The 13,269-nt window shown below is 34.8% G+C and overlaps 2 protein-coding genes across 9 annotated transcripts in view; both read left to right on the top strand.

The window, feature by feature from the left end:
- The window catches only part of LOC141560847 (E3 SUMO-protein ligase RanBP2-like), a 73,715-nt gene extending 65,036 nt beyond the window's left edge, over window positions 1-8,679 (top strand). The window contains exons 24-29 of the mRNA XM_074299635.1: window positions 368-566; window positions 2,592-2,696; window positions 3,258-3,403; window positions 4,411-4,684; window positions 4,786-5,120; window positions 6,303-8,679. Of these exons, the coding sequence (XP_074155736.1) occupies window positions 368-566; window positions 2,592-2,696; window positions 3,258-3,403; window positions 4,411-4,684; window positions 4,786-5,120; window positions 6,303-6,608 (1,365 nt within the window). The 3' untranslated portion in view covers window positions 6,609-8,679. The remainder of the gene's footprint in view (window positions 1-367; window positions 567-2,591; window positions 2,697-3,257; window positions 3,404-4,410; window positions 4,685-4,785; window positions 5,121-6,302) is intronic.
- Window positions 8,680-8,793: 114 nt separating this feature from the next.
- Window positions 8,794-13,269, top strand: part of CCDC138 (coiled-coil domain containing 138) — a 58,479-nt gene continuing 54,003 nt past the window's right edge. For 6 of the 8 annotated variants that reach the window (XM_074299642.1, XM_074299641.1, XM_074299640.1 and 3 more), the window contains exon 1: window positions 10,193-10,428. In XM_074299642.1, the coding sequence (XP_074155743.1) occupies window positions 10,336-10,428 (93 nt within the window). In that variant the 5' untranslated portion in view covers window positions 10,193-10,335. Of the gene's footprint in view, window positions 10,429-13,269 lie in introns of all 8 variants that reach the window. The other 2 variants (XR_012487836.1, XM_074299643.1) reach the window with 2 other exon arrangements.

The following is a 13,269-nucleotide window of genomic DNA, read 5'->3' as shown; positions in this document are numbered from 1 at the left end:
GATACAGTACATGTGTGTAAATCCAATTTTCTTGTTGCACGTTAAGTATTAGATTCTGAAGGTATAAGTAACCTGGGTAGATAGTAGTGCTAACAATTTACATTGACTTCCCAGTGTTCCTTCTCTGGGTGTAGTTGTTTCTGTCCATCATTGATCAACTGGAAGTGAGTTGGATCTTCTTTATGTTGAAGATAACCAAGAAGTAGATTCTTTTAAGATTTTTTAATCTAGGGTAGCAGGGTTGAAAACAGAAAGAGATGTTAGCAAAAATGTTAGTTGCTAAACTTGCTTTATTAGTCACACATTTCATAGTTTCATTTGAAATGAAATATTTTTATTGTTACTTAGTTGTTGTTGTTTTTTAAAGAAATCGCATGATGAGGAAGAGGTTACAAGTTCAACTGATACAGCATGTACTAGAGGGACTGAACTTCCTACTTCATTAACATGTAAATCTGAAGAACCTGACTCTACTACTGAATCTTCTGATGCTACATCTGGGGCTAATGACAAACCTGTAGATTTATCTAATAAAAAAGAAAATGAGGCAGATTCCACAAGCCAAGGTAAACATTCTGCTGGGTTTTACTTGTGGATAGATATGTTTCTTAGGAAAATGTTTACTGAGTTGAGTGTGACTATCCATATTTGTACATTTAAGAAGAGTTATATGTTATTTCCTAATAATTTACATAATGTGTAAATTGTATAAAGGCTTAAACGAACAGTAACCAAGAAATATGATTTACTAAATTCAGTACTGATTTTACTTTGGTGACTTTATTAAGATGTTTACAAAAGAAAAGTTTTTATGAGGTGAAATGATATAGAAGAAAGAGTACCAACTGTGGAGTCAGATCCCATCTCCAGTGCTTACTATCTGTATGACTGTGGGTAAATCATGTAACTTTGGGCAGTTTGTTCATTTGTAAAATGACTCAGTTTTAAATCTATGATCCTCTATATCCTTTGAGATTTGAGTTGCAAGTGACTACAAAGTCCATCTCTTCTAACTCTTAGCTGAATAAGCATCTCCTTCATACACCATATTTGGCCAGGTTTATTTGAAAACGTTCTCCCCCATAGCAGTCCATATTTTATTTTGGTTCACTCTACTTAATGAAATTAATTCTTACTCTTCACGGTTTCTTCCCGTTTCCTTTAGTTCTGAATTCAGAATATAAATTAAATTTCTGACTGTCCTTTTTCAAATACTTGAAGATAGTTATAATTTTCCCTACATCTTTAAGTTTTTACCATTCCTCAACTTCTTCCAGGTTGGCTATCAACTTCACCATTCAAATAAAATAACTTTTTTAAAAAATTGCCAATCATCTATTAATTGCTTAATTCATTGGACTCAATCCTTCTTGACACTTCTATAACAATCACTGTGCCTTCTTGATATGCTGTCTTTTCTCCTGATTCTCCTCAGTCTGGTTATTATTTCTCAGTTACTTTTTCCTGGATCATTATTCATTTTTTACCTTGTGAATTGATCCCTAAACTCTCTTTTCTCTCTTGATAATTTCATCAACTCTCATGGATCAAAAGATAACTCTACACAGTTGATTCTGACATATAAATGTCTAATTCTTATCTTTTCTAACTTCCAGTCCCACATTATGAACTGCCTATCAGATATTTCGAACCAAGTGTTCTATAAGTATTTTAACAAAAAAAAAACACCACCTCATGTTTTCTTCAAATTTCTTTTTTTCAATAACACTTTTTTTTTTCAAACTTGGTTATCCCTAATCCTTTCCTTTAACCTCTCCGTCTCTTTCCAAGAATTCATTAATTTGAAATGTGTTGTCAATTTTACTTCACATCATCTCTTGAATCCTTTTATTTCTCTCCCTTCAGATAGCTACCACCTGAGTTCAAGTCTTCACCTCTTATCTAGATTATTGCATTAACATTCTAATTGTACTCCTTACATCCAGTTTCTCCCTTTTCTAATAATTCCTGCTAAAATAATCTCCCTAAGTTGTCATGCCACTTCCTCGAGTATTCAAGGCCTTCACATCTGCAGCTGGTCTATCTTTCCATGCTTATTTTATATTAATTTTCTTCATTTATTCTTACTTTTCTTTCAAACCAACCTATTTGTTCTTAAAATTGACATTTTATCTACCCTCAAGCAAGAGAGGTTGGGGGAAGAGAGAGAGAGAAATGAAACCATGCTTTTATTACTTCTGTAGAGTGCTTGGACAAATGTTATATGCAAGTAGGGATCTAATTATTTTTGATGACTTTTGATTTCCATGAGAAAGTATGATATTATTGTCCAGCTGATGTATATCTAGCTCTTAGAAGTTGGAAATTGGGGGGCAGCTAGGTGGCTCAGTGGATAGAGCATCAGCCTTGAATTCAGGAGGACCAGAGTTCAAATCTGGTCTCAGACACTTAACACTTCCTAGCTGAGTGACCTTGGGCAAGTCACTTAATCCCCCCAGCCTAGGGGGGAGGGGGAAGAAGTTGGAAAATTTTGGGTTCTTTCATTCACTTGTTTAGTATAAAGAAGTTATAAAATGTCATAAATCTTCTATGGAAGATTTTCATTCTTTTTAATTATGTTTTTCATTTAGAAGTAGAAAGCAGAACAATGTCGTTTGGATTTGGCACTAGTACGGGATTGTCATTTGCGGATTTGGCTTCTGGTAATTCTGGGGATTTTGCTTTTGGTTCAAAAGGTAAGGTAACATTAAACTCAAGGCAACTAATTTGAAAAATTGACGATATTTCCTATTTGCTGTTGTTTAAGAAACTCTTGAATCACAGTTAATAATCATAAAATATTATAATGAATTATACGGCATTTTAACTAGTTATTTTCTTTCCAATTATAGCTTTATTTATCTGGCCTTTTGTCTTTGTATTGGAAAAAGATGATATGATTGCAGATATAATGCTTCAGTGTCAGCATTAATTTTCTAGTAGTAAAGTTATGTGTTGTAAACCATAAAGCATCCCATTTCTTATCCAGGAGAATTAAAGGTTATGGGTTCAACAATGCTCTATGTAGGCCCTAGCCTCAGTTTATAGATCTTTAATTTAGAGTTGTTCTCAATAAGAAGAATTTTAAATTTTAAGTGGAAGTAGTTTAGTTAATGTTTATAAGAAATGTTGCATCTTTGACAATAGATGCCTCATGATAAAAAATTTTAATTTCCATATATTTATCATTTGGCAAAGAATTCAGAATTTATGAGTTACAGTAAGTTACTAAATATCTTTTAAAATGTATTTCATAGATAAAAATTTCCAGTGGGCAAATACTGGAGCTACTGTGTTTGGGAAACAAGCAACCAGTAAAGGTGGAGAAGATGAAGAAGGTAGTGATGAAGAAGTTGTACATAATGAAGATATACATTTTGAACCAATTGTATCTTTACCAGAGGTAATTAGAGTCATTGCTTAACAAGATATCAGTAGAATTTAGTGACATATATTTTTATAATGCTTCAAGTTGTATGAAACTATTTCGATTCTTTATCTCATTTAATCCTCATAACAGGTGGGCACTGTAAAAGAATTATTTGACATAACATGAGGTAGTTCATGATTAACGGTATTAAGTGAACCATCTCTAAGTCCTTAATTGCTGAATATAATCCCATGACAGTCACTTAAGTTTTTAACAGGCATTTACCTATTGATTTTGAGCTTTCAGAAAAAAATGTTTTTTATGCTTAGGCTAAAATTTATGCTAAATGTCATTTTGATACTGATATTTTAATATTTTTGAACAAAGACCGTACCCTCAAGGTTATGCTGATAATATATCATCTATTACTCAGGCAATTTTTCAAGTTGCTTTGTCAAGAAATTGAGTTTAGCCAACTTCTGCCATTAAGCTGATTTTCCACATCGAGAATAGATAGGATTTAAAAGTGCCTTTATACACAAAGTAGTAGTGCATATAGATTTTTGAAATGGAAAGTATTTAATTTCCAAAAGAAAAAGATAAACAAAAGGTGGGAAGAGAATCTACACGTCTTGTCAGTGGCTTAGCCAAATGATGTATGTTGCTAACACTAAAGGGTACTATTGAATTACTCTTAGGGTAAATATCATTACCCACATATGTTAGCTTAAAACATATCTTAAAGAATGACCCATTGGATTTTGTAGTTCTTAACCACTTGGTTTGTAATACTTATGGTATTTGAAGCTAAGATCAATAAGTATAGTAGGACATGATAGCTCCTAGTTACATGCTATTAACTATGTTCTAGTAATAACCACCTTTGGGAGATAATGCATATGACACTGATGAAGAGATTGTGGTTCAGACAGTCTAAAGGACATGCCACTAGTAATGTTGGATCTGGGACTCAATCCAACAGGTTATGCTACTCAGTGCAACACTTGTAGAAAAATGTCCTTTCTATTTGTCTATTTTAGGTAGAAGTGAAATCTGGAGAAGAAGATGAAGAAATTTTGTTTAAAGAAAGAGCCAAACTTTACAGGTGGGACAGAGATGTTGTTCAGTGGAAAGAACGGGGAGTTGGAGAGATAAAGATCCTTTTCCATACAATGAAGAACTATTATCGAATCCTTATGAGAAGAGACCAGGTCTTTAAAGTTTGTGCAAATCATGCTATTACCAAAGCGATGGAGTTAAAATCCTTAAATGTTTCAAATAATACTTTAGTTTGGACTGCTACAGACTATGCAGGTGAGTTTCAACATTCCTAGTACTCTTTTCAGTTTGTCTCATATGACATAGAAACCATAAGACTGTGTCATTAAATGTCTTTTTTTTTTTTTTTCTTATAGATGGAGAAGGAAAAATTGAACAGCTTGCAGTAAGATTTAAAACTAAAGAAATGTCCGATACTTTTAAGAAGAGATTTGAAGAATGTCAGGATAATTTATCAAAACTGCAGAAGGGACAAGTATCGCTTATAGCAGAGTTGTCACAGGAAACAAATCCCTTGGTATTTTTTGAAATATTTGCTGATGATGAACCTCTGGGACGTATCACTATGGAACTATTTGCAAACATTGTGCCTCAAACTGCTGAGAACTTTAGGGCACTATGCACAGGAGAAAAAGGCTTTGGTTATAAGAACTCAGTTTTTCACCGTGTAATTCCAGATTTTGTTTGCCATGTAAGTATGAACAAAGATTATTTTAGATAATAAACTTAGTGAATTAATTAGAAATAAATTGACCATAATAACTTATCTTTCTCCCACAAATAAGTCCAAATTCCTTTTCTACTGTTGCCAACTGATTTTCTCAAATTCATATGTGAAATAATGAATTCTTTCCCAAATTTTCCTTTAGTTCACCAAAACTTTTATAGATATTTACTTAGAAATCTGGTATATCCTTATTCTATTAATCTATTAGATTTATATGTGGAGGTGCAAGACCATCCTTATACTTTCTGTTGATTCTATTTTTTCTTTTTAACTCTTCCCACATCCTTTTTTCTATATACAATTTTATTGTGATTTTTGCTTTATTTATCATGATTATTTGCCTTAATTTGTCATTATTAAAAATGTATGTTAATTTGGGGTCTATCGAGGTTTTTACTCTATGAATCAGAAACATCTCTCATCTCTTTTTTGATTCCTGCTGTTTGCATCCCCAGTTCCAAGCCCTTGTTATTTGGTAATTGGATTATTGGAATAATTTTCTAAATGGTCTGCTATAGTTTCCTCCTATATACCTGTTTTGTATCTTGTTGTCAGAAAATCTTCCTAAAATATGATTTTTATCATATTATTAGGAAAGGCAGTTGACAACAGTGTAAGGAGTTAAATCACAGGAACTCAGTTAAATTTCTGGGTAATCTTGGAAAACTCATCCCAAATTTCTGGACATCTTTTGTTGATCTATAAAATGAAGAGGATGACGTGTAGTTTCACTTTATTTATAAGTCTATGTTTTTGTTTTTATTCTCTCGAGTATTTGGCTTTCTCTGTGGCCTCATGGTGGAGTGGAAACAACACTGACTTTGAAATTCAGAGCTCTTGAACTCAAATTTTAGCCAGGATTCTGTGACTCCTTTTTGTGATTCCTTTTGTGAAAAACTTCTGTTTCTTTTCTAGATGAACACTGCCCTTAAAAATTATCAAAAGTTTTAATTTCTGTTTATAGCTCTATGTGATGTTCTTAATCCTTTGAAGCTTGCCCTTTGTTTTCTAATGAAATTAATGTTTTCTGATTGTTTATTATTGAGGAAGTTAACTTTAAATTTTAGATTTGTTTGAGATCAACTTGTTCATAATTATTTTAATTGTATTTATAAAATTATAATTTATAATTATATTTAATTTTAGGGAGGAGATATCACCAAACATGATGGAACTGGAGGAAGGTCCATTTATGGGAACGCATTTGAAGATGAAAACTTTACAGTGCGACATACTAGTCCTGGTTTGTTGTCTATGGCTAATCGTGGCCGAGACACCAATAACTCTCAATTTTTTATCCTTCTGAAGAAAGCAGAACATTTGGACTTTAAGCATGTAGTATTTGGATTTGTTAAAGATGGCATGGATACTGTGAAAAAGATTGAATCATTTGGTTCTCCTACAGGGTTGGTGAGCAAAAGAATTATGATCACAGAGTGTGGACAAATATAAAATCACTGCTTTTTCATAGCAAACTTTTATCTTTGTAAACAATTAAATTGAGGCTTAGCTGTTCTCAACAATATGGTGATTATGTTCAGCTTTTGAAAATGGACATTTCCAATGTATAAATGTAAAATTGCAGCTTATAGCTGTTGTCATTTTTTTTAATGTGTTAAAATTGACATTGCATGGTGTGAAATAAAAGTTTAAACACTGGTCTATTTCAGGTGTACTTGTGTTTATGTACTCCTGACAGAGATTTGTATTAAAAATCAACATGAAATAAGTATTGTTAAAGCAATAGCCCTTTTTAGGTTGTTGAAAGAATATGACATAAGCAATTTGATTCTGTTAAATTGATTTTAAAGTATTTTACTTCGTGCATCCATGTACCTAACCTTTTAAATGAAGGGACCACAACTTGGATCTTTTTTAGATTTTAAATATACTTGCTATGATATCTTACCTATTGGTGTGCCTTTTTTTGAGGGGGACACAAAAAGTGCATGGAGACCCATTTATAATTGGGTGGAGCTATGAAGAGAGCCGTGGCTTACCCAAAGTGCTCTTCTGAGATCTTCACCTCCATGTGTAGTGTTGTCAATTTTTAATTGAATGCCTTCCCTCTTCCAATCATTTGTAGCTTTTTGTGTTACTATAAAAGGCAGGACTTTATTTTCTTATATTTTAGATAGATCATTTGAGTAGTTCCTTAGTGTTTAGAAATTTGGGGCTTTATTTTCCTGTCATCAGTCTCTACTACCTCAGAGTTCATAGCCTAGTTCTTTCAACAGAACTTGGATTTTTTTTCCTTGCAATTGAGTATATATTGCACATTTTAAAATAGCTTTGTACCATGTTCATTGCTTCTGGTTACTTAATACTATGTTACTTCACTATCTGTTCTTGATGAATTTTGTAAAATAAAAGAAACATCAATCACAACAATTTTTAGAATTATTGTATAGCTAGATGTTCTTTTATCTATTCTAGCACTACATCAAAAGTAGGGAAGGCAAGCAGGTAAAGGGTGAAAAAACAAGTTGGCCATGAAATTTTAGGATTGTAAACAGTATTTCCCTCCTCAGATGCAAACTGACAACATTTGGAAATAATAAAGGTGTGGATTGTATCATAAAACAAAGTGTGTCCTGGGAGAATGAGGTGATTGTATATTTTAAGATTAGGAGAATACCATTCCCCTGCATCCTTATTAAAAATAACGTGATATGTTTATGAGTGATGTAAGATTAGTATATGCCAATATTGAGTATATAACATCTACTTTTCTTCCTTTTTTAATCAATGTAATAAGTTACTTAGCTTAATTTTAATTGTAAAGAAATGGAAATTTGCCCTACATAGTTATCTGTTTAAGATTAAATTTCTGGGGAAGCGTTTTATGGTAGCAGATTAGGATTTATGTGTCTGTGATTTTGGAGTATCAAAAAGAAAAAGATTACTTGTCCTAGGAATTTACTAATTTAAAACTAATTTACATTCTCCAAATTGACTAGGAAAATAAAGGGAATGGTGGTTTCACTAATACATGAAATGCTGTCTAACATGGTTTCTTTGTCTTAATTGGTATTTCGTCATATGGTGGTATAGAAAGTGGATTTTTAAAATGATTGATGGCCTTTGTGACAATCCTAGAAATTCTGAAATATCAACTACTACTAACTTTAAAGTAAAGGCAGTAAAAAAATTTTTTTTTGAATTGGCTTCTTTATGAAATTTTAAAACTATACATTATAAAGCTTGAGGGAACTTTAATCTTGACTAATAATAAATGATGTCATGTTATATATTCTGATAGTGATTTTTTTTTTTATACTTTGGAAAAGAATGTTTATGGCATTCTGTTCATCTCCCGTTCTGATTCTCCCTATACTTGTTCTAAAGTAAAAATGACTTGAGACATTGTACCAAAGGCTATTTGTCACCTTTTTGGAAGGAGTTTTAAGACCCAATTGAAAGAAAAATGAACTGTATAGAAGCACAACATTTTATTGAATTTCTTTGTATCACTGATCGTTTTTATATTGTCCTCATTAAAACCTTTTAAATGGAATAGAAACTCACCATTTTGTACACTTATTTATAAATGACCTTTTAAGCAAATTTTTAAAACTAGTATTAAATAAAATTATGTCTTTCATGTAGATCAGTCTAGGTGATTAGTAAAACTCAGTTTTTTTAAAGGAGATAAACAAATATTAAATAGGCTTCATGTTTTAGAAATGACAGGTGTTGAATAATTTTCATGATTGAGAAATCGTTACATTCTCACTGAGTGTAGGAAAGTAGATTATTCTTAATCTGTATAATTAGAATTAAGTTCTAAGAGTCCATGGTAATTAAAATCGACCTAGTAAATTTATAATATTAGATTGGGCTTTGAGTAGTATTGTTTTGTACCACCTACCTATTTTAGCCATCGTTTCAAAATTCCTGGAAAAGGGAAAATGAACAATAAATGAAAAAGCATTTATGTTCTATAGTGCGCTAAGCACTGGAGATAGACAAAACGCAATGGAAGAGGAGCGTGGAAAAAAAGGAAAAGACCCATAACAAAATCTCATTTTCTTCACATGCCTTTACACTTATTTGCTGTACTTTTTAAATAATAGAAGTAATAATAAGTGGTTCCTGCAATATTTATATGCTACTTAACAATTTAAGAAGTCTGCATTGGAGTTAGAAAACCTGAGTTAAAACCCAGTTCTGCTACTGCTTTTTTCTGGACCTTAGTTTTCTTATCAATAAAGTAAGGAAATTGGACTAGATACTCTTTTGTGTAACACCTAGCCCTAAATCTTTGGCTTTTTAATCCCAAAGACTTAAGCCAACAGAAAGGTAGGCTATATAGTTTGTTTTATGCCAGAGATATGTGAGATTGAAATAATAAGAAAAAACCATCAGAACATATCCTTTGAATATCTTGGAACCTGAGATGAGAATTAACAGAAGTATGGTCAAATAGCATGTTTAGAGTGGGACTTGGAGTTGTCACAAAGAAGTAGTGACCATAGTCCTCCTGATTGAGGTTATATTAGAATAATTAGTTTTGTTGTCTCTGTAGACTTCTAGTTAGGCAGAACAGACTTGAGAAGTGGCAGAAAGTTATGATTTCAACATAGTAAATAGGTTTATGGAGTGTGTTTGTAGCAGCCTGAGTTGTGATGGGTCAAGAAAGCTAGATTTTACTCACAGATAATGCCTGGAGAATTAAAAAGTTTATTAGTAACTGCTTATATGCAAGGCACTAATATAGTGACTGAATTGCCCACCTGAAGGCAATAAGGAAACCCTAAAGGTAGGAATGACTTGATAAAACCCTTGAGGACAGCGTGGTGAGGGGAAAGATGGGTGACTGGTTAGGGAAAAAAGGAAATAGCAAACATTATCATTGCTAAGAAAATCCCAAATGGGATCAAGAAAAGTAAGATATAAACGAAAAAAACGACTGAACTGAAAATATTCTAGATAATGATGATTTGAACTCATAATGACAATTGGTGAAAATGTAGGTAGGCACCTGGGCTTCCATCGCCCCCTACCTTGGCGATTGCAGCTAATTCTTGTTCCATGCTGGGGAGGGGGAGCGCATCCGAGAGCGAGTGCGTCCGGGACGCACTTCCGGCGTCGCGAGATCCCGCCGTCCTCGATTCTGGGTTTGAACGCGGTTTCCCCGGGAGACAACGGTGGGCGAGACCCAAGAAAAAGACGAGCCATGGAGCCGAAATTAGTTAAGCCTCCGGGTCAGGACGCGGCCTTGGAGCGTCTCAAGAACCGTTACGGAATCTGTAGCGCTTTCCAGTCTGAGGTAAACCGTCCCCCGACCTTGTGCCCTAGTGGGTTTCCTGGGTCCCGCTGTGCTCCCGGAACTGACTATCCCCCTCCTCCTCTGGCATTCCTCGCGCTTCCCTCCATACCCGTGGACTTGTTTGCTGTTTTCCCCGCCCTTGTCTCCCGTCTTCTCCTCCTTCCCCCACCCCCTCCTCGCTTCCTGGCTAATTTTTAAGTGTGGCGAGATCTCTGCTGGGGAGGGGGCGGGGAGCCGGAGGTGGCACTTGCGGGCCGGAATGGCCGCAGTTTGCTGCAGGTGATGGGCCTTCTGTCATCCTCATTCTTATGGGAAGAACTAACGGGAGCTGACATTTCTGTAGCGCTCTCAAGTTTGTTATCTCTATAGTTACCCGCACTATTCAGAGTAGAACCACAAGCATTTATTAATGACAGCGCTTTAAATTTTTTACTTTTTTTTTTTTCCCCCCCTGAGGCTGGGGCTAAGTGATTTGCCCAGGGTCACACAGCTAAGAAGTATTGAGTGTCTGAGACCAGATTTGAATTCGGGTCCTCCGGAATTCAAGGCTGCTGCTCTATCCACTGCACCACCTAGCTGCCCCCTAGCCAGCGCTTTAAATTACGTAGTATTAATTAAACCTCCTACTGTGGTCCGGGACAATCACGTCACCGAGCTAACCTTAATTTCTTATTGTGGGCCAGGCACTGTGCCTTCAGCAAGCATTGGAGAGATATGTCAAGTTGCCAAGTATTTGTGCCAGGCAGTGCTTGGAAGTAGACAGTTCCTCGCCTTGTAATAACGGAGACCGCTGGGTACAAGGAGGTACCGACCCAGAAGGCGGCACTGGCATTAATGAAAGGGTAGTGATGGAGGCTCGGTTTTATCTGGCACTGGAAGGAAACTCAGAAGTGGAGATGGGGGGGGGGGGAGAAAGTGCCAGTCATGGGGAAATACCCATTAGAAAATGGAGAATCAGAGAGGAATAGCAAGGGTGAGCTTGGGGAGGAATAAGGTACGAAAAGACTTCAATCTAGATTAGAAAGAATTTTAAATACCAAACAGGGTTTTATTCTGAATTTGCTTCCATCGTGCTGGAAATGAGGAGGAGCCCCTGAAGTTGATTTAATTGGGGGGGGTGGTATTAGGGTTAATTTTCAGAATAAAGACGTTAGGAAAAGGGAGGGAGATTTTGTTGGGAACAGTAAATTATGTTTAGATATGTTGGGTTTAAGATGAAGGCACTGGGAGAACCCTATAACTAGTGTCTTTGGATAGAATTAGAATATAGCTCTTTCTAATTTCTAAGTCCATTGCTTACCTAGCTGTCAATCTTGAGCCCAACTCTCAAGGAACCACCTTATTTACTTTTTATTTTAAAATTGTATATTTTTTTCAATTACCAAAAGTTTATTTTCTCACATCTTATTCCAATAGAAGAAAAGCAAGGGGGGGGGGGGGAGAAACAACCCTTGTAACTCGAATATGTAATAGTCAAGCAAAGCAAATTTCTACAGTGGACATGTCCATAAATGTATATTTCATTTTACATCTACATTCTACCCTTCAAACTTATGAATTTAGAAAATTTTGGAGGTTTTCCTAAGAAGAGCAGTTTGTTCCAAGTTTGTAAACATAAAAAAATATGGTCATGAGAATTAATATGTAGACATTTCTTTACCCTATGAAGAATACTGCTATTCCAATATAATAATAGTTAAGATGATCCCCTGTGTTAATATTTCTTTTAATGATACCTGATATTTACTTAGAGCTTTAAGGTTTAAAGTAAAAACTTAAAGTATTTATAATCTCAAGTGCTCTAAAGACCTTATGAATGGAAATGCTCAGATTTTTACTCCCTTTTTAATGATCAGAAAACTCATGATAGTGTGAATTTCGAGCTAGAAGGCACCATATAAGTTACTGAGTCCAACTCCTCATATTTTATAGTTGAGGAAACTGAAGCAAAGAGGACATAAAATCTAAGAGTTAACATTATAATGTTGGAGAAATTGAAGCAAGATAGAGACTAGAAAGTTTTTATTATTTTATTTGAGTTTTTGAGAGTAAGAGATTTTCTGGATCAGAATCTATTTCCTGAATTGGACTTTCAGCATGGAATGTAAGATTCCAATTGATTTTTATATGGCTCTAGAGATCAGGGGAGACAAAGGCAAGGGTGTGGACTCTGAACACTGGTAAGCGTGGGAATTTCCAGGAAGGGACTATCAATTTGGTTCTGACAGTTTGGGGTAGGACCATAAATTCTGATAAATTGGGAGTGAAGGAGGTATTCAGCTAGCCACAGGAATTCTGGAGAGATAGAGGTGGAGGATGCCAATTAGGTATCTGAGATAGGACATCTGGAGTTTTATCTTTTGGAATGTCAGAGTTCTAATGAACAGAAAAGCAGGGATTGAGGCAGAACAATAAAAGGAAACTGGCACAACATAGTTGGTAAGAAATGGAAACCCAGGTTTTCTTGACTTTTCAGTCCACTACCTTATCTATTATACCACAATGCTTCTTCAGCTCCAGAGTTAAGGAACACACATAGCCATTAAGCTAATATAATAAGTACCAGAGCTAGGACTTAAGCCCAGAATTTATATATTTAAATACAGTACTGCTTTCACTACACTATTGCTGTTTCCCTAGAAACAACTGGAGGCAGTGATAAGAGATTGAACATAAGGCTAACTTGCACTTGTCCCTGCTTTGCTTTTTAGATGAAAACCTTTCCTAAATCTCTTAATCCCTCTGGGCCATAGATCAGATAGATCAGGGTATAGAGAATTATAAACCTTTTTAGGGACATCTCAAAGTAGAAGTGTTCTTTCTAAATCACTTAAGTGGTGG

The sequence above is a fragment of the Sminthopsis crassicaudata genome, chromosome 3 (genome assembly GCF_048593235.1).
Source record: "Sminthopsis crassicaudata isolate SCR6 chromosome 3, ASM4859323v1, whole genome shotgun sequence".
Classification (NCBI taxonomy): Eukaryota; Metazoa; Chordata; class Mammalia; order Dasyuromorphia; family Dasyuridae; genus Sminthopsis; species Sminthopsis crassicaudata.
This window is presented reverse-complemented; position numbering and strand designations above follow the sequence as displayed.